Raw genomic sequence first — 20,782 nt, forward strand, 5'->3', positions numbered from 1 at the left:
CAGGTGAATTACTGCACCGTGTTTAAGGCCAACAGTTAATATAAGCCCAGTGGGAACGAAGAGATGCCTTGAACCCTGTACCTGGCCACTGCTGTCCTCTGGTGGTGGACCCCAGTAATTGTACAAGATAATGATTCACAGCAAATCAAGGTTTTAGGCAGCGAAACGTCTCTCCTGAGGTCTCCTACTGCAGACTATGAGCATCTTAGCTGGCCAGACTTAAAATGAACAAAACAAGAGAAGACTACCTTCCTTCAATTTAGAATGGTAAATTAAACATCTCCCTAAAAACCATTTCAGTGCAAATGATCCTGACCTGGTAGAAATGCAGCTGGGATGAATGGGTGATTTGTTAGAGGTGCTTCTATTTCCTTTCGTCAGTTGCTTTTTGCAGGAGAAAAATGAAAGCGACGTGGAAGGATATTATGCTTGAAACCTTTTCTTTTTCATTAATGGAGAGGCAGGTGCAAAAGCCTCAGGCAAGAGATCTAGCAAGAAGCTGGACACCTTGCAAGGCCAGATCAAGTCAGTATGCTGAGGACCACAGAGCTCAGTGGGTTGGCACATGTCTTAATTCCTGATGATGCTCCCCTCCCGCTGACAGACATATACAGTCACTGCTATCAGCAGGTATCTAAAACATCCTGGGAGAATTCAAATTAGCATATAATATTTGCATAAGCCACATCATCATGCAGATTTCTTTGTGTTCACTATCTTGAAGGTTGAAATAAGCACTTAACACCATTTTGGTTTGCCAGTGTATAGAACTCTTGCACACAATAGGAATGAGCAAAGGGCCAGCTAGGCATACACCCTGCCAAGAGATAGACTAGTCCAAAGCTCTCCAACCTTTCAGGCCTAAGACCCGCTTTTGAATCTGTGTGTGTTAGAAACATGTTCAGCTATCTTCTCCCTTTTATCTTTCCAACTAGTCAGAAGGGTGAAAACATTTCTCCCCATCTTTCTGCTTTTATTTCAGTTAAGGAATGGCCATATCTCAGTGGGAGAGCACCTGCTTTCCATGCAGGGGCTCCCTAGTTCAATCACCAGCATCTCCCAGTAGGGCTTAGAGAGAACCCTGCCTGAAATCCTGGAGGAGCCACTGCCAGTCACTGTAGACAATAGATGGACCAGTGGTCTGACTAAGTCTAAGGTAGTTTCCTATGTTCTTCATTTAAAACCAAAACCCTTCACAGAAAATAGCAGCTATGCTTCAGGTGCAACTCAGTTTCAGATCCTGATCCAGCAGTTGATCTAGCCAGTCAACTAAACATCTATCCACCAAAGTCAGACAACAAAAAGCCAAGTTGCCTCAGTCACATTTCCCTTGCTGCCCTACCAGTCCCAATGGGTCCCAGCATCCTATTGAGCAGAATAATGCATCTTGCATGTTTGGGACCACCCTGCTCAATTTCCCAGCACAGGCACCTGAGCGTCCTCATCGTGCTTGACCAGCACTTCTAAAAATCATGTGAATACACATTTCTTTAAAAAAAACTTTTAATAGTTTGTTGCAATATATTAATCTGTGATGCATGTTATCGTAAAAACAAATAACTAAAAACAAACACTTCATGAGAGCTGACAGTTGGTGGAGGGGAGAACCAGAGACTGTGAGAGAGGCAAGAGCATCCCTGCCTTTTCCCTTCTACCTGCCCAGAATGAAGACAGGGGCTGAAGAGAGGGAATGCAGAAGGTGGTAGAACTCCCATTGCTTTGGTTCAATGGGGAGCAAGAAAGAACCTCTTGGGTGGCTAAGGACTGGGAGGAAAGTGGCTTGGCCCCAATTGCTCCAAACCCCAGCTGCCACCTTTGCTCCAGCAGCTGCGGAAGAGTGCCACTGGGTCTGCAGGCAATGAGCAAGAGAGAGTCTATGGTGGCACGCCTGGGCAGTGTCTTGGGTTCTAGACGGGTCCCCCAGTTCCAGCTCCATTGGCCAGGAAGAAGGTACTGCCAAACTGACCGTGGAAATGCTGAAATTCAGAAGACAAGGGAGGTGCACTGCCTGGGGCTATAGCGTGATAACCGTGCCATCCTCCCGGAGGCTGCCTGCTCGGCTGCCCCGCATTGGGCTGCCACTGCCGCTGTGACTGTTCAGGGAGGGCAGTGAACCCTGGGAGCTGTAGAGGGACAGGCTGTGCTGCAAACTCTCCAGGAGGCCGCCATTGGGGCAGCTGGCAGGCAAATCGCTCTCAATCACCAGGTCACCCTCTTCGTCACTCTCTCCCTCTGCTGTGCTGCAGTTGCTCAGGTACTGGGAGGCCGGGCTAGGTGTCTGCTGGCTGGGGGTGCTGTCCGTGGACATGCCAGAGCTGCCCGAGGCCTTGCTGCTGCGGATCACATTGTTGCGCTGGTTGGCCGGCTTGACAGTGATGATGAGGTTGTGGCTGTTGGCCACCATCATGTCCGTGACCTGGTCCAGCGACTTGCCTGCCACGTCGATGCCGTTGACTTCCAGGATCTCATCATTCACAGCCAGCAGCCCCGTGCTTTCCGCCAGGCCCCCCTTGACCAAGCGGGAGATGAAGATGCCAGGCACCTTCTCAACCCCGTGGGGTGCCACGCGCACGCTGACCCCATCCCGGATGTAGAAGCCAAGGGGCTTGTTGGAGCCATGCTTGTGCAGCCGCACCCGCCGGTGGGTCTCGGGCAGAATGTCCACATCAATGATGGAGGAGATCTGACGGAAGTCCTGCGGCATGCCAATCAGCAAGTGCGGCTTGGCCCGCTGGTGCACAGGGCGAAGAAGCCCCTTCTTTTTCCGCTGCAGCGAGTTGGAGGCGAAGACACTGGTGTCGGCTTCTGCTGCAAGAAGGAAAGAAAGCAAAGCAAGCACAGATCAGATGGGCAGGTATCCACTGCTCAAGCCCACCCTTTGTTTCCCAGGTGTCAATTATCTCTCAACTTCATTGAGGTTCTACTAGCCACAATGTTCTACCTCCACTGTCAATAATAATTTTTATAATAATTTTTATAATAATAATAATTTTTTATTTGTACCCCGCCCATCTGGCTGAGTCTCCCCAGCCACTCTGGGCGGCTTCCAGTCGAATATCAAAACAATACAGCAATAGCACAATTACAAAAGTCACAAACAATACATAAACCACATCAAAAAATACACAACCGAATAGAAAACAATTTCAACATAAATCAATATCTAAAACTAAGAATACATCCTTAATACAGTTTAAATAACATAGGTAAAAAATAACAGGAATTTAAACAAAAAACAAAACAAAACAAAATGGAGCCCTCTCTGCCCAGCAGCAGCGGCGGCAACAGTCCTTTATAAAGCCCATCAGGCCCCACACCTGACTGGTGTGGTGCGTGAGCTGTTTAACTTAATGAACCTAACTGAGTCACGTTCATTTCAAGGGTTCTACTCTGAGTAAAACTCAGCTGAATACCACCCATTGTCTGGTAAGCTCACTGAAACAATATACATCTTAAGTTATGAGAATATGGAGCAGAAAGATCCATGTTGGGGTTATGATGGTTTGCTTGTGGTTCAGAATGAGTTACAAGTAAAATAAAATAAAAACGAGGGAAAAATAATTTTGCCCTAATGCACTACAGCAGGCATCCCCAAACTTCGGCCCTCCAGATGTTTTGGACTACAATTCCCATCTTCCCCGACCACTGGTCCTGTTAGCTAGGGATCATGGGAGTTGTAGGCCAAAACATCTGGAGGGCCGCAGTTTGGGGATGCCTGCACTACAGACAGTACACTTAACAAACACTGAGCTGCTGAGTTTAGCATGGCACCCAGGACAAACACCCAGCTCATCCCCTGTTCTGCTCATATCCATAGTTCCTTTCTTCGTTGCTCTTTCAAACACATTATTGATTTGCTTGAATATTTTTATCCCTACTTTCCAGCTCCTTAGGACCCCAAAGTTGTCAAGATGATCACAGACACAGTGTCAGCTACTGCAGAGGTGGTTGCCAGGCACTATACATTTTTCTCTCTCATACCAAAGAAGGCTTTTCAACCAAACCTGTCTGCATTTAGCCAGCTGATCTGTATCCCTTGGGAGCTGCTGGTTCTCCCACAACCTTGGAATTTTTGAGAGCTAAATGTGTTAGCATCATGGGAGTTAACAATGTTGCATGACGGGAGAAACATTTCCGGTTTACAACATCTGAATGCAAAAGTGTATTTTTGGCTGGGGAGGAGGGAAGTGGGACACCACTGTTTTCTGGTAGTGGGCAAGGATCAGCACCAGAAATAACACAGGATGAGCCCCAGTGTGCATTACAGAGAATGACTATACCTCCATTGAAATGTGAATGGCTCTTAAGGCATTCCTTTTGTAGTGCTCCCTATTGCCAGGGACATGGGGTGGAGGAAAGGGGGGCCGACAGCAAAGGGGGTATGTTGATCACACTTGGGCCCTGACAGATCGTGACCGTGAGTGATGTGCCACTCCCTTGTATTATAACGCCACATTGCTCGGCACCAGAAGGCACAGCCAATGCAAAATGCTGAGCAGGTCTCATTCTGCCCAGTAGTGCTGACTCCCTCCTCGCATACTTCTCTACCCGGGTCAGATCCTGACCTATGCCTAGATGAGATGTACCTGCCAGTGCTGGAGAGGGAAGAAGGACCCAGCCCCTTCTGGGATTACCCACTGTATGCCAGGCTGGGATTAAAGGGGATATGAATAATTCAGTTTTAATCACACTTTGAGCTGTACTCTGCAGACTTAACTCTGTCGCTGCCAGCTCGGGCTCTGGTGTTCTCCTGCAGCAAAAGCAAAATAAAGGCTGTTCCAACAGCCAGACCCTAGAGCGGAACCTGCCAGTTGCCATGAGGTGCCCCCATTTGAATTCTAGGGGAATTCATCAGGAGTAACTGGGACTCAGAACACACTGGCACAAATCAGAATTGGCTCAGAAGATCTGGTATGCCAGATCCTGGGGCTGGGAGGTAGCGGGAGAAAGAGAGAGGAAGACAGAGACAGAGACCTTGTCCTCTTGCTAATTCCATATGCTAATTTATCAAATGCATGTTAACCTAAATTGCTTTCAGTGGAGTAAACAGACCATCACACACATATCACAGAGCAGGAACTTGATATAAAATACTTGGGTTTATTATTTAAGATTGTCAATCCCAGATGCTAAATCTAGTAAAAATGCATTTAAAGATTTAATAAACTGGAGGAGAGAAGAAATATGTCCTTTTAATCACCCAGTTTTGACCCTGCAGCAGGAATGGGGAACCTGAGACCCTCCAGGTAATGCTGCCCTACATTTTTTGCCATGCCTGGCCATTGGCCATGTGGGCTGGGGCTGATGGGATCTGGAGGGCCACCGATTCCCCATTCCTGCCCTAGAGAGTAAGCAGAGACTCCTAAGAGCTCTCTCTCTCCTGCACTGTGAGAAGCATATCATGAATGGCCTCTGTGCAGTGGGCAAGCAGAGGTCTTCAAATGACCTCTTGCCAGTTTGTCACTACAGAAAGGCGAAAGGCATTGTTATCTCAAGATAATATGGCTTGTGAGGACAGGTACTGCAGAAGGCTGAATTAAGAAGTTGTTTTGGGATCTGCAGAAAACGGGGTGGCTGACTCAGCAGGGGGCACTCTTTTCTACTCTGTTTTCCTCCAGGGATGCCTGCAGGGGACCCCTCTACCATCTGGGCACTATTTGTCACTGCATGCCAACACTGCAGGGAATGCTGTATGGACATGAGAGATACTAAAGAGCTGGAAAGGCTTGAAGGGCTGTCAGGCTGGAAAGAGGCTCCTTGCAAGGAAGAATTTGCTCCCTGGGGCTGAACCAGGGAAAAACCAGCTACAGCCAAAAGGAGAATTTGCAGTTTGGGTGGGGGAAGAGGGATTCCTCTGAGATGCCATCCAATTCAAGAAGTCAGAGGCAAATAGTCATATTTAGTTGATAAACAACTTGTTTTGCATAAATCTGCACATGGGTAAACAGAATCATTCTCAGGATGGGTTAAAAAAAAACCCACTACAATTGCAGTGGGTAAATTGGGCTTCCCCAGCCTGCTGCCTTCCAGAGGTTCTGGGTGAAAATTGTCCAGTTGCCACTTTACCTCTTCCTTGTCCTGATGTTCCCCCACCCCACCCCCATTTTCCTTCACTGAAATAAATAAATATCCCTGTATGCACACCCTGAAGAAATGTGCTGCACATGCCTATGCATCACACCTAGCTGGATGGACAGTTCACCCAGCCCCTAAAGAGGCCAAAGATATTTGTGACAAGCAACAAAATGGACCTGGAAGAAGCAGGACTTGATGAGTCTGAACAGGTCTGTGGTTTTAATGCTGTTGAAATGACTGTAATATCTGAGAGAAGAGAGGCACCCTAAACACATACATACATACATACATACATACATACATACATACATACATACAGTACATGCATACATACACACCCCACAGCAATCCCAGAAGTCGGTGCTGGTAGAGTTTTGGAATCCCTGCACAATCTATCCAGGGGAGCATGTCCAATTTCACAGCCTGGCCCCTGCAGCTTTGGAAATTAAGCCCACAGAACGAACTGACCATGGCCTCAGCGCTCTTTTTATGAGCCTCCGTTCGCTTTGTTAGTCATTTGCAGTGTGGGAGACGGAGACACACCCACACCCACACACCCACACACACACCCCAGCAACAACTAGCCATTGACAAATTTATCTTGCCTGGAGGAGACTCTGGCTTACCACAGGAGACCAGATAGGTGATGTGTTTACAAGCCTGCGTCTGTGACAGAAGGCCATGCACAAACACACACACTCAACGAAGTCAGTGTACTACACAGGACAAGAAACTTCTTAAAGTAGAAGGGAAAGCAGCCTTGTCATATCTCTATCCTTAAGTGGCACACCCCTTATTCTACAGAGCTTGTCAGATGGAGCTCCAGAGTTATAAATATCACACAGTGTTTTTGGCGCAGCGGCTTATTTTTAGCCCAGGGAGACCATGCAGGGCTGTGGAATCTCTCTCCACCCAACCCCACCCAGCAACCAGTCCAACTAGTGCCAGCTCAGGTTTTGCAGGACCCTCGAGCAAGAAGCCCTTCATGCGCCTTCCTCCTGGAAGAGGTCCTCTCTCCCTTGTACCTTTCACCATTGCCCAGTCAGTTGCCCCCTCTCTCTGAGCTGAATCTGCAGCGCTGCCCAGAACAAGAGGGGTAGTAAGGTGAGTGGAGAGTTCTGACCCTTTTCCTTGATTGGTGATGGAGAATAATAATAATAATAATTTTATTATTTATACCCTACCCATCTGGTTGGGTTTCCCCAGCCACTCTGGGTCTCCCCTGTATGCTGAAGGTCCCAGGTTCAATCCCCGGCATCTCCAGGAAGGGCTCAGACAGACTCTCACCTGAAGCCCTGGAGAGCTGGTGTCGGTCAGTGTGGATAACATTGAGCAAGATGGACAAAGAGACGGAAGATTCCTATCTTCCTATGATGATGATGAGGAGGAGGAGCTGAAGCCAGCCAAGGAAAGACCTGGCAAGAGGTCCTGGCAAATGCCCAGCAATGCCAACCCTGGTGCCAAGCAACCAGCATCATTGTACTTGGCAGCCCTGCAGCATCTTCTGTGCTAGGAAGGCAGCCAAGAGCAAAACCACAGGGCAGAGGAGAGCACAGGGGGCAGAGGGAGGATGCATAGGGCGCCCAGGTGTCCTACTCTACAGAGGATGGATTTGTCCACCCCAATTCAAAGATGAAAAACCACAAGGGCAGGGGGAGAAGGGGGATCAGGGGCCTCAAAGTCTCCCTCAACAGTAAGCACTTAGACAACAGACTGAGCAGACGCACTGATCACCTGGTTACAGTCTTCCGCACTACGGTGACATGCATTTCTATTTCCATCAAAGTAATTATGTCTTGTTTTTTAAGAATTATTTCTAAACCTGCATCTATACAGATAATAGCATATGAACACTTCATGCAAATTGGCACCCTTCTTCTTTCTAAACTAAAGCAATGCATAGGTGGCCTCCTTAATGATGCGCCTCAAGTTCTGGCTTAGCAACCTTCACTGGGCTGTGGCTGATGGACAGCCATTGAGCAGGAGGCTTCAGGTAAGACAGGGGAAAGAGGTCCTTCTTACGGCCATTTGCAATGGGCGTTGAAAACATCTGCAGCAGGCAAAAAAACAAAACCAGGCAGTAACAGCTCCTCTGTACAGTAGCCTGGATATTCCTGGGTGTTCAGCAGTAAGGCTGGCATTGTCCCCAATGTTTCATTCATCTCTTTCCTGTGACCTGCCATCCAGCCCTCAAAAGAAAAGCTTCCGGTGTACAAAAACAGATTTGGCGTCTCAGTAAAATAGGCTTATGCGGCTTGCCTAATTTGCATAGTTTATTCTGACAGGAGATTTTTGCACTTCTGGTTACAAGTTTCGAGGAGCTTCGATTTCGTTGGTTAGTATGTTTAGTTGGCAGAGGGGCAACATAAATATACACTCTGCTCTCTGAAGTGGGTGGCTGTGGTTCTAGCACTGGTACAGCAAACTAACAGCAGAATCCTATACCCACTTCCCTAGGAGTAAGCCCCACTGAACTCAATGGAATTATGTATGAGCAGCTGTGCTGTTGGGTCTGGGCCTTGGGGCCACAATCCAGGTTCCCCTAAACAACCTCCCAGAGAGAGGCAAATGATGGAGGCAGCAGTAAACGGACCCAGCATCAACACCGCAGCTTCTTGGGCCAGTGCTGGTCACTATGGAATCATTACACGGTACTTATTTTTTTACAAAGAAAAATATTATAGTCAGTGATCAGCCAGCCAGGTATGTGTGCTGTTACATAGACCACTTTTAAGAACATACTATCCTTTTCTACAACAAAATTTTACTTATCTCCAGGTACATGCATGGCAGGTACATCAGGGCAGCAGAAGCAAACTCCAATTTAAAGTGTCATGTTTCAAATGCTCAGCGTATTTTTTGCTTTATTATAATGATAATTTGAAAACTGCCCCCCCCCAACTTCTAACATATCAGGAACGTAGAAGCAGTTATAAAGCATGGAATGGTGATTGGAATTGTTTGGGGACAAAGAGCAATGTTAACTGTGCTTCAACAACTGGCATAATACACATCACCATCAAAAGTCCACCCCACAACATTCAGGGTCTAAATTTGCCTTTCTGCACAGGTTTAGGTCAGGCTGTCTCCAAATGGTTTTTACGGTTTAATTAATCTGCAAACGAAGTGGGGGTGGGATGATTTGGTGAAGCTATTAAAGGAATCACTGTTTTAATTAGTTGTTATTGCCTTATAAAGCCCAGAAATAAGCCAGTCTGGAGTTCCTGTGGGTTGGCTGATGGAGAAGAGGCTCAAGAAAGCAAGGAAGTCTTTTCTCATTTAGAATGAAAATCTGCCCCATCTGCTGTCCACTACTAAACTCAAGAGAACATGAATGGGCAAGATGGGGAAAAACAGGGAAAGACCAACCTGGACCCATCCATCAGCCAAACAGAAAGCAGCTTGCTCTGCCCTTCTTGTGAGAAACTAAGAAGTTGTGTCTGGCTGAGTTAGCTTTTTTTCCCTCCACCCGTTCCAATCTCCTTTCCTTTTGTCCTGTGTCTTTTAGAATGTAAAGTTGAAGGCAGGGGCAATCTTGTTATTGATTGTTGTAAGTAATTCTGGGAGCCTTTTTTTGGCTGAAAAGTTAGGTAAAGATACTTCAGACAAACAAAGAAAGATGCTGTAGGGCAAGATTCAAATACAGAGAAACTCATTTGTGTCCTTTAAATAGATTTTGGACACAGAGTGTTGCTGTCTCAAGACTGCAAAAATAATTTCTGGATAAAGGTAAAGGTACCCCTGACTGTTAGGTCCAGTCGCGGACGACTATGGGGTTGTATGCTCATCTTGCTCTATAGGCCGAGGGAGTCAGTGTTTGTCCACAGACAGCTTCTGGGTCATGTGGCCAGCATGACTAAGCCGCTTCTGGAAAACCAGAGCAGCACACGGAAATGCTGTTTACCTTCCCACCGGAGCGGTACCTATTTATCTACTTGCACTTTGACATGCTTTCAAACTGCTAGGTGGGCAGGAGCTGGGACCGAGCAACGGGAGCTCCCCCCGTCACAGGGATTCGAATTGCTGACCTTCTGATCGGCAAGCCCTAGGCTCTGTGGTTTAGACCACAGAGCCACCCACATCCCGTAATTTCTGGATACTGTTCCTTAAAACATACCAGTGTTGTCTCTATTCAGCAGGGCCCTCCGCAACACCCAACAAACTGTTCTGCCTATGAAATGGTGAAGTTAGGAAATAATCCATTGCTGTAATATCTGAGTACCATCAGCATAGGCACAGACAGTGTAATCCTAACCAACTCTATTCAGAACCAAGTCCTATTGAATTCAGTGGAGCTTACTCCCATGTAAGGGAGTGCTAGGATTGCTTACTTGGGAGAAAGTTCCACTGAGCTCAATGAAGCCTACTTCTGAATAGACATGCTTAAGATGGCACTGATGCCCTCCATCACAGAGATCCACAGCCTGAGCATTAAAAGCACCACATGCACAGCACATTTCACACTTCCACAATTAAACTGTAGGTGTGCAGAATCTGCTATCTGGCACAAAATTCAATTTCTGAATATTTGAGCTTTTCTTTGCTATATTTATACCATGTCTTTCATCTGCCACAGAACTCAAAGGGTTTTCCGAACAGTACTACATCTGCTTAGCTTCAGCAAATTCACTGCATCATGTGCCTTTGTTGCTGTTGCTAAAAATCAAGTAACTAGTCCTACCTACAAAGTTCCTTGCCTTTTCTCCTGGCTAGCAGAAATTGATTGGTGTGTGCGTGTGTGTGTGTGCGTGTATTGCACTCACACACAAACTTTCACAAACACAGAGAACAAAACTGCCTATATCTTACTCATGTCAAATAAATTTGGAGAATCTGGAATTTTAGCCTACTTCATTTCTAATCTTGATCTCAAGGCATTCTTGCCTCTGCAGGTAATGGTGGTATTGTGGTTAGATCATGATCTGGGGGAATCCAGGCTTCAGATCCCCAAGCCAGCTACAGCCTACCCAACCTTGCAAGGCTGTTGTGAAGAAAAAAATAAGTGGGTGAAGAAAACTACGTATACTCCTCTGAGCTCAACACTCCCTTGAGTTCCTTGGGTGGTGGATAGAATAAAATAAAGTAAATAGAACAAATTAGCTGGATTAAAAGGAAAGTGAACTCTAGCCCCCTCCTTAAGAACGTTCTTACCACGTTTCTGGATGATGATCCGGAGCAGAGGATTGGCAGATGACAGTGCCTTGTGGTAATTGTCATCGTTGTTGATGGGCAGCAGGTCTCCATGGATATCCGTATACCCAAGCAAGACATCCACGCAAGGGATTTGGTGGACTCTCTGGATCAGCTGGTAGAAATCCTGGAAGCCACCCGCAGTGGAGCGCTTCATGGCAAAGCGGCGATACTCAGCATCAAACTGCATAAAAGGAGATGGGGGCCAAATGTAAATCAGCAAGCTGCTAAACATGTCCCAGCAAATTCAGGAAAATACTTGCTACATGGCAACTGCCAACCTTGCTGCTGCCAAATGACTCTGGACTCTGCTTCAGTAGGTCAGTATTTCCTCCCCAAATTTCTCAGTCCTTGTCTTGAAGGGGGGGGGGGAATGTGTAGCATCTTTAACAGATATGCCAGGGAGTTAAAACTGCTAGCCTTAATAAAACTGCTTAAGTCTTTTATTTTAAGAACATCACTCCTGGTAAGTAGCATGCCAACTCATTTAGAAGTGGTTATAATGGATCAGTAAGCTCCTCTTCATGCATTTGTTATCTTGCTTGCTCTCATATTCTCCTGGGGTCTGTGCTAGGAGAGAGGAGTGATATGCGTCCCTCCTCCAGCAGTCACAGTAATATTTACACATGGCCAACTACTTGAACATAACGACTGAAGTGGAGAAAAAAACTCCTCTTTACTTCAGAAGGTACCAGTTAAAGAATGTTGTCATTAACCAACTGCAGATACATACCTCAATCATGTAACAAACTATCATTTGGGGTGAGAAACAATTACATATATATACACAATATTATATATATATATATATATATATATATATATATATATATATATATATGATTTGTTTATTATTATATTTGCTGTTGCTTTTCTTTTATCTCATTATTTTTATTGCGCAGCTTTTTTAAAAATCTGGAAACTGCCCAGGGGCTTCTTTGGGAGTCCAAAAGGTAAGGTAGACATTTACTAGAATTGATCAATCAATAAACATATTGACAACATAATATATAAATGAAGAGCTTTCTACATGATGGCTTCTCCCCACATCTCCCCCCACCCTGCAAAAAAAGGAGAGGATAGTTTTCAACACACTGTTGTAATGCTGAAAGAATTACGGTACAAGCAAAAGGATGCAGGTTCCAACTCGGGCATCTTCCAGTAAGTCTAAGAAGGACTTCTGCCTGAAACCCTGGAGAGCCTCTGCCTGTCAGTGCAGGCAATACTGAGTAAGATTAACCAATCAACTGACTTGATATAAGGCAGCTTCCTCTGTTCCATCTGAAACTCATAGGTATTGCACCTGATTAATACAGAGACACAAAGGAAAGACCAACCTAAAAAGGGGGGGGGAGAGCGTGTGAGCAAGGAGGATGGTGCTCATATAGACACCTGTGACCTTCCAGATGATGTTAGATGGCAGCTCACATCAGTCCCAACCAGTATAACCAATGGTCAGCAAGGACTACAACCAATGTAGTCCAGCAACATCTGGAGGGCCACAAAATTCCCATTCCTGATGAATAGATAAGTGCATTGCGGAAGGATATGTCTAGAAGCAGCAGGGAATGTTCTTGGGAAGGTGCCTGGATTTCCTACCATCCATAAGAAAGGGTCAAACCAAAAAGATTTACTTGGGCTCCTTGATCACTGCAGATGGTGACAGCAGTCCCGAAATTAAAAGACGCCTGCTTCTTGGGAGAAAAGCAATGACAAACCTAGACAGCATCTTAAAAAGCAGAGACATCACCTTGCCGACAAAGGTCCGTATAGTTAAAGCTATGGTTTTCCCAGTAGTGATGTATGGAAGTGAGAGCTGGACCATAAAGAAGGCTGATCGCCGAAGAATTGATGCTTTTGAATTATGGTGCTGGAGGAGACTCTTGAGAGTCCCATGGACTGCAAGAAGATCAAACCTATCCATTCTTAAGGAAATCAGCCCTGAGTGCTCCCTGGAAGGACAGATCGTGAAGCTGAGGCTCCAATACTTTGGCCACCTCATGAGAAGAGAAGAATCCTTGGAAAAGACCCTGATGTTGGGAAAGATTGAGGGCACTAGGAGAAGGGGACGACAGAGGACAAGATGGTTGGACAGTGTTCTCGAAGCTACGAACATGAGTTTGACCAAACTACGGGAGGCAGTGCAAGACAGGAGCGCCTGGCGTGCTATGGTCCATGGGGTCACGAAGAGTCGGACACGACTAAACGACTAAACAACAACAACAAGCAGCATTTCCCTTTCCAGCTTAGCTGTGCCCCTTGTCACCTCCCATCTCCCCAACTGAGCCTGTAGGAGTCTAGGTGCACAAGGCAGATCACAACTTTTGAAGCAGCTTCCTTCTTCAGTGGGGTGTGTGGGTGGGCAACCTTTTTTTCTGTCAAGAGGAGTAATCCAGCAGTGGGCAGGGTTGGAGTCATAAGTGGCTGGGACCACAGTCAAAGGTTGGTGGGGACACCCCCTTTCCCCCGGTTTCTCCTATGCTTGTCAATCACATGAAATTGGACCAAGGGTCCAGGTTTCCCATCCTCTGCCCTACAGGAAGACACCTAGGCCAGCCAGGAGACACCTAGGCCAGCCAGGAGAGAAGCTGCATTGTGTGCCCCCCCCGGCAGACTGCATTTTCACAAATCATGAACTGTTACAAAACCTTATCTGAAGTGGCGAATCCCCAAATGGGAGAAATAACATCAGTTCTAGTAGGATCGAGAGCAGGGCCTTAACTAGGGGGTGGCAAGGTGGCCCTCCTGCAAAATCGGCTTAAAAGTATGTGTATATATATATATATATATATATATACACACACACACACACACACACACACACACACACATACACACACACACAGTATATTCCTGCGTATAAGACTACTTTTTAACCCAGGAAAATCTTCTCAAAAGTCTGGGGTCGTCCTATACGCCGGGTTGTATTTCTTATACAGTGAGTATATCCCAAACTCTATATTTTAACTGGAAAAGTTGGGGGTCGTCTTATACGCCCAGTCGTCTTATACGCCGGAATATACGGTATATATTATTGCCTCATGAGAAAAAGTTTTAAATAGAGGGTGAATTGAATGGGGGGCATGTTTTGGAGGAGAGGTGGAAAGAAGAGCTAATTTGTCTGTGGCTGGGGGTGTAATCTGGATGGTTCTGCCAAGGGCGCATCATCCGGCTATGGCTCTGATCGAGAAAGAGGGAGAGAAGGACAAAAGCAGGTGAAAACAATACCAGGTACTTGCTCCTATTTGAGCTGGACTATTTCATGCCCCTACAGCAGGGGTAGGAAACCTGTGGCCCTCCAGATGTTGTTGGACTCCAACTCCCATCAGCCCCTGCTAACCATAGCCAATGGTTAGCAATGATGGGGGCTGCAATTCAGCAGCATTTGGAGGGCCACAGGCTTCTTTCTTCTGCCCTGCAGTTTCATCGACTGATGAGTTTTTAATATTGTCAGATTCTAATTTTATTTGGGGGCCGTTTTTCATACCAGCTCAGTATCCTCTATGCTGACCAATGACAGCTCTCCAGAATTTTAGGCTGGCACCTTTCGCGGCCCTACCTGAAGATGTCAGGGTCCAAACCTGGGACCTTGTCAAAGGATTTGTGTTCTTAAAGGCAGGATATAAATTAGAGCAACAAACAGCCTATTAAAGCCAAACAGGAAACCTTGGATAATGCTTGCCTTATCAGGTTATTCGCACACTCAGCTCCATGTTGTCCTCTGCCTCTGACTGGCACCATCTCTCCAGGGTCCTAGGCAGAGGTCTGTCCCATTACCCAAACCTTTTAACTAGAAATTCAGGGATTCATCCTGGGACATTTTGCATGCAAAGCACGTGCTTTACCAAATAGCCATGATTCCTCATTGGACTTAAGTCAGGGGGTGCTCCAGAAATGCTGTACTGTATATAATCTGGGGTGTGCCTGTCTGTCCCAGCCAGTTGCCTGTTGGAAAATTCTGACCCTCTAAAGAGAACAACAAATTTAATCCCAAGGGAGAATTAATGTCAATGGTCAGTAGAATTCTAAGAAAGATCAGTTGGGTTCTGCAACCTTCTAGTCTGAAGTTGGAGATGTGTCCTCGCATTTGCAATGCGTATTTGGGGAGGGAAATAAACCGTAAAGGATCTCTCTCCAGCCTCTATTACTGCTCTCTCGAAGGCACGTTAATGAACCCAAGAAGACTGAACTGCATACCTGCTGACCCACCACGTACCCCACACCTCCCTTCACTTCCAAATCGGATTTAACGCTGGATCAATATCCGGCTCCACCGATTCCTTGAGGCATCCCCTCGCTTCCATAAATCAGCTCGGCATCCCTCCGAGGCCCCGAAGCTAAATAGCCACGGGTCTGATGCCCGGTTCTGGTGCTCCCGGTTCTGGTGCACCATTGCATAACCGGCGGAGAACTCTGGCATCCCTCGGTTCCCTTTCCCGGGAGAAGGGTTTTCCCGCACACATACTCCGCATCGAAGCCAGCAATCCCCACGGATCGGAGCAATAATCCTCTGCTGGCAGTCTCCACACTGCCGAAGGATTGGCTGGGGGGGAAGCATAAACAATCGGCCAGTTCCGCCATCCACTAGGCCAGGCTAGACGCGCACAGCAGACACCCGGGACAGGAGATAAAGCGGGGGTGGGTGGGGAGGGCGAGATGCGTGGCGCAAGCCCGTCAAGTCGTGGGGCTGGTGCAAGCCTTTGGGGGGGGGGGAGACGGTGGCGGCAGCTGCCCGGTACACCTGCTGCAAGCCGGATCAAGGCTGCCCCCAGCAGGGCGAACGGCCCCCCCGCTGTGACCTGGGCCCCAGCGACAAGAGGGTAAGGGGGCGAGCTAGACGGAGCTCGCGTTTGTGGGTCTGGAAAACCACTCCCGAGCTGGAGAGGCTGCAGCTCCGGCGCCGCCGATGCGCAGAGCTTGCCCTGCTGCTGGTGAGCACATTCCCCCTCTTTCTCCCGGGCAAATCAGCAGCAACAGATTTGACCCCCCCTCTCTCTACCTCGCCGCCCCCCACCCTGGGGGCGGGCGCGCTCACCTTGCTCTTGACCTCGATGACGGGCTCCGGGCTGCGCGCCGGTGTGCGGTGGTGCTTGGCCATGCTGCGCCGGGCAGGGCAGGGCAGGGCCGGCTTGCTCCTCCCGCCCCGCACTGCTACTGCTGCCGCTGCCGCTGCTCCACCAGCAGAAACAGCAAACAGGAGAAGGAGGCGGAGGCCAGGAGAGAGAACTCACCGGCCATGACGTCAGCCCCCAGCAGGTTGGGGGGATGCCGCGCGATTGGCGTAGGCCGGCCAAAGAGGGCGGGCTCAGAACGTCCGCGGCGCAAGGATGGAAGGTTGCTGACAACGTCGCCTAGGTAACCGGGGCCCGGGGCGTTCCAAGGTGTATCCGACGGCGTGAGATCAAAAGGAGGGCGAGTTGGACGGCAGTTCGCGCGCGCGGACGCTGGGGGAATCCGCCTCCCCGGCGTTGTCTGGCTTCTACATGAGGCAGAAAGGTCGAGCCTTCATTAGTTAAGTGCTGCAATAGCCTCTGCTTCTTGCTTTTGTTTAGACCGTCGTTAGGGTTCAGAATTAACAGCAGACGTAGCTGCCGTTGCTCTAATAAGTGCAAAAAAGGAGTTACCGCCTGCAGCCTCGGACCTCAAGGCAGCTGCACACGTTCGTTTTGCAGCCACTCTAATGAGAAACGCAATGGGGAAGACAGCATGATAACCTTCTGGCTGCCGCCCAAACTCTGCGTCGGGAAAAGATGGAACATGAGGGGCAGGACGGCGGTATACGAGACTCTCAGAGCCTTGCCAGTGAGTAGCAATAAGGAAATGGATTGGAGGCCCCCTTTTGGTGGCTGGTGCACACAAGCACTTTCTGGCAGCAGAGAGACCCATACAAGTGAACCCAAACCCCATGAGGATGCATAGACACGAGCGACTTCTGTGCTGCTCACGTGTCACTGTGCAAGTAGTATATTTTGGAGTTGCAAATATAATGTAACTTTCTTTTGGACAGCATAACTTGATTTACACTCAATGTTGGCTAGCATATGACAATTCATTAGATGCGCATTGATCCCACCTTGCCCCTCCCCCACCATCAAAAATATGTTGATATACAGAGCAGGGAGGCTTTAAGTACTGCTGACAAGTCACCTCACTTTCAAACAGTTTGAAAACTCTGTTCTAAACTATGTAGTTTCTGACAGAAAAAGCTTTTTCTCTACCAGATCTATGGAACTCACTGCCATAGAATGCTATTCTGCCTGTGGACTTATTAGAAGAACTAGAGAAATTCATGGCAGAAACTCTGGGGTTAAAATCCCAAGTGCTATATAGACATATTTGCATGTGTGTTGCTAATTGTAATTGTACTGTTTTGGGTTTTCTGCATACTTGTGAGGTATCTGGACTGTGTTTTGTTGAAGGTTATGAGAGCAAAAAATCAAGGAAGGAAGGAAACGTAAGCTTCTGGGTGTCCTAAAAAAACGGTCAGATTCTATGCTAGATTAGGAACTACACTTTATGACTCATGGTTCACAGAGATACATGCTGCTGCTGAATGATTGCAGCTCTCTGAATTCTTTTAATTACCCTTGAGAAGGGGGATCATCTCATCTGAAATGCACTGGGGGAGTATCAGAGCAGAAGAACACAGATTTTTAAAAGGATTGAATGAACAGTGTTGATCAATAGTGGAGACTTTGTACATTATTTGCTTTCCTGTGCAGCAGATGTTTTCTATAGGGACAGTGTAAATAGTTACAGCACCACTGACCTCTCTTTTTGCTGCTGCTGCTGTTGACTCACCAGATATTTGTGTGATATCTATTCTGTGAGGTGTGAAATAATAAAGAGGAGAGTGCATTTAGCTGCGAGTAGAAAGCCTAATATAGTGTAGCCACAACTGAAGTCAGTTTTTGCCAGATTACCAGTTTGGGAATTCTTTTCCAGAGCTCCAAATTTGTTTGTTTCTTGCTCAGAACCCTTGTAAACAGGGGTGGGAAATTGGTGGCCCACAGATATTGCTGGATTCCCATCAGACCCAGTCAGCATCCAACAAGACCGGGGGGGGGGCATGAAAGTGATGGAGGAGAGGAGAAAAATCTACCTGTAAATGTCTCTTGCATTTCTCTCAGGCAACAGCAACACTAGGCATATCAGCTGCCCCCCCCCACCTAACACAGTGTAGACCTCCCTTCCCCTGGTGCCCATCTGCTCAGCAGGCAGCAGTTAAAATGGGGCTATGGGTGTGGGGCAATAAGAGTGGGCAGGACTTGGGAGAGAGGCGGATAAGCCATGCCTTGCTCATGGTCTGGAGGTTCCCCACACCACACCTGGTATATAGGTCTTTGTTTTCTATGCTGTCTTCTTTTCCAAAACAAAACAACACTGCTTACAATCCATGTTGACAAACTGAGGATGAAGAGAGGGGGAAGGAAGACTAAACTTTGGTGGAGGGTGGTAACATATCCAGAACTGTCCTTGCCACCTCCTTGCCACCCCATCAGGGCACATGTTGCCATAAAGCACATTCCTGGACACCTTACCCCACTCATGCCCTTGGTAGGCTCACTGGCTGCACTAAGAGCTACCATTCCTGCTCAAATCAGCACTGCTGCACTCAGCACCCCTGAATCCTTGGAGATTTCTGTACAAGACTGTAAAGTTACATAGGCCCCTGGTTCTTGTGCATGTACAAGATTTCTCATGGACCTTTCAATGCTGGCTGATCCCCATGCCTCCAGGATGATGACAAAGAGCTTCAAGTTCAGAGCAGACTTGAGTCTTGGCAGGCCTCTACTTAATAATTAAGCACTTATTTACAATGTAATCTCTAAATGCAAACACACAGAGAAGCCTGAGAAGCCTTAGGGCACTTTTAAAGACAATTATATATTTGTAGATGGGAGCTCATTTCTTCAGATGCATGAAATGCAGTCCTTGGTTAGCAGATTCATAATACACAGGGAGACAGAGAGATGATGTGAACAGTAGGGCTCAAATACCACAAAATATAAGAGGTGCAGTTTAGGGATGTCATGACTTCTATTCTTAAAGTTTAAAATCCTCTCCCCCATCTCATGTATCAATTGAGGATAGTGCTGCTTCATACATTTGATAAAGTTGCCTCTAGTACAGAGGTAGGTTGTAACCTCTAGTCTATGGGCCAAATTTGGCTGGCCAGGGGTTCAGATTTGGCCTGCAAGCCCATTTTCCCAAAACCATGCCCACCTGCCCCACACCTGATGTTTTATGTGACAACAGGTGTGGGCTAGATAGAGCCACAGCTGCCAGTGCCAATTGGGAGCCTTAAAGTGCACTGGCAAGGGGAAACTGGCAAGGGGAAACCCCAAGCCTCAGGTGATTTAAAGCACTTTGCAAGCCCTGTGTGGTGCTTTGAAGTCCCAACAATGGGACCTCAAGGCTCCCAATCACCTGACATCATTGTGACATCAGGTGATTGAGAGGGGACGGCCTTGCCTGCCTGTCCAACTTGGCCCACAAGCCTAGATCTGATAAGGGTTTTTCCTGAGGAGCCAAAAAGGCTCCCCACTTCTGTTTAGTGCATGAAAGTTTCTGCCACAATAAGGTTTTTAAGGTGCAGTAGGACTTGTTTGTGTTTTCTGTAACTGATTAACAAGGCTACCCTTCTGGAATCTCCCATGTGCAGATTCTTATTAATATGAAATGCTATTTCCCGTAATGAAGGTCATATGAGAAAATCTACCCTTCAAAGGAACTCTAGCATCTAGTCCCAGTTGTTGTTGTCTGAGGCAGGGATACTGCCCTTAAGAGTGTAACAGAAGTGGGCAAGATTCCTGAGGCCTGTCTCTCTGGGGACTGAGAGTGGGGTGCAGTTATCTACCTGGAATCTTCCCCCCTTTTCTTCTTTTCTTGTCAAATGAAAGAAGGGAGAAGAGCTCAATTGCACCTACTATGCTCCCTTCTGAACAGAAATTGACACAACCAGGGTTAGTTGATAAACCCAGTCCCATCCAATTCATACACTAGAGCGGTGGTACAGTTAGCAAATTTTAGGCTCTGGATTTATTGGCCTTGTGCATTCCAATCTTTAGATGGTGTGTCCTCCTTCTGTCTTTGGGGACACTCCTGATCAGTTCTGCTGAGTGGGGCCCTGAACTTCTGCCCTGACGGGAAATGCTTTACGCCAAGCCAGGCCACTGTTTGTTCTTGCTCAGTATTGTGTACAATGACTGGTAACAGCTCTCCAGGGCTTCAGGCAGTGGACATTCCCAGGAACTTCTGCATGAAAGGTAGATGCCCTAATATTGTAGATCAGTATTGTAGCTCAGTATTGACTTGCAGTAACTCTATCAGGCAGGGTTTCATACAAGGGCAATTCCCACCTGTACCTGGAGATGCTGAGGACTGAGTCTGGGACCTTCTGGGTACAAAACAGATGTTCTACCATGTGCAGCTACATCCAGTGCTATTTTGCTATAAAAAGAGATGTCGGAACTCACCATGAACAGCTCCCTTATTTTATAATGGCAACGGCACC

At 47.3% G+C, this 20,782-nt stretch overlaps 2 protein-coding genes across 5 annotated transcripts in view; one reads left to right on the forward strand and one right to left on the reverse strand.

The window, feature by feature from the left end:
• Nucleotides 1–566: 566 nt before the first annotated feature.
• Nucleotides 567–16,433, reverse strand: PARD6A (par-6 family cell polarity regulator alpha). The gene is made up of 3 exons (XM_035120193.2): nt 16,301–16,433; nt 11,227–11,449; nt 567–2,808 (listed from the first exon to the last, which is right to left on the reverse strand). The coding sequence occupies exons 1-3, from the start codon at nt 16,361–16,363 to the stop codon at nt 2,015–2,017; spliced, it is 1,080 nt and encodes a 359-aa protein (XP_034976084.1). The 5' UTR covers nt 16,364–16,433; the 3' UTR covers nt 567–2,014.
• A 291-nt stretch (nt 16,434–16,724) lies between these two features.
• The window catches only part of LOC118087309 (uncharacterized), a 38,122-nt gene continuing 34,064 nt past the window's right edge, over nt 16,725–20,782 (forward strand). For 2 of the 4 annotated variants that reach the window (XR_004692821.2, XM_035119849.2), the window contains exon 1: nt 16,727–17,067. The gene's annotated coding sequence lies outside the window, so the exon portion shown is untranslated. Of the gene's footprint in view, nt 17,068–20,782 lie in introns of all 4 variants that reach the window. The other 2 variants (XM_035119851.2, XM_035119850.2) reach the window with 2 other exon arrangements.

This window comes from Zootoca vivipara, chromosome 6 (genome assembly GCF_963506605.1).
Source record: "Zootoca vivipara chromosome 6, rZooViv1.1, whole genome shotgun sequence".
NCBI lineage: Eukaryota > Metazoa > Chordata > Lepidosauria > Squamata > Lacertidae > Zootoca > Zootoca vivipara.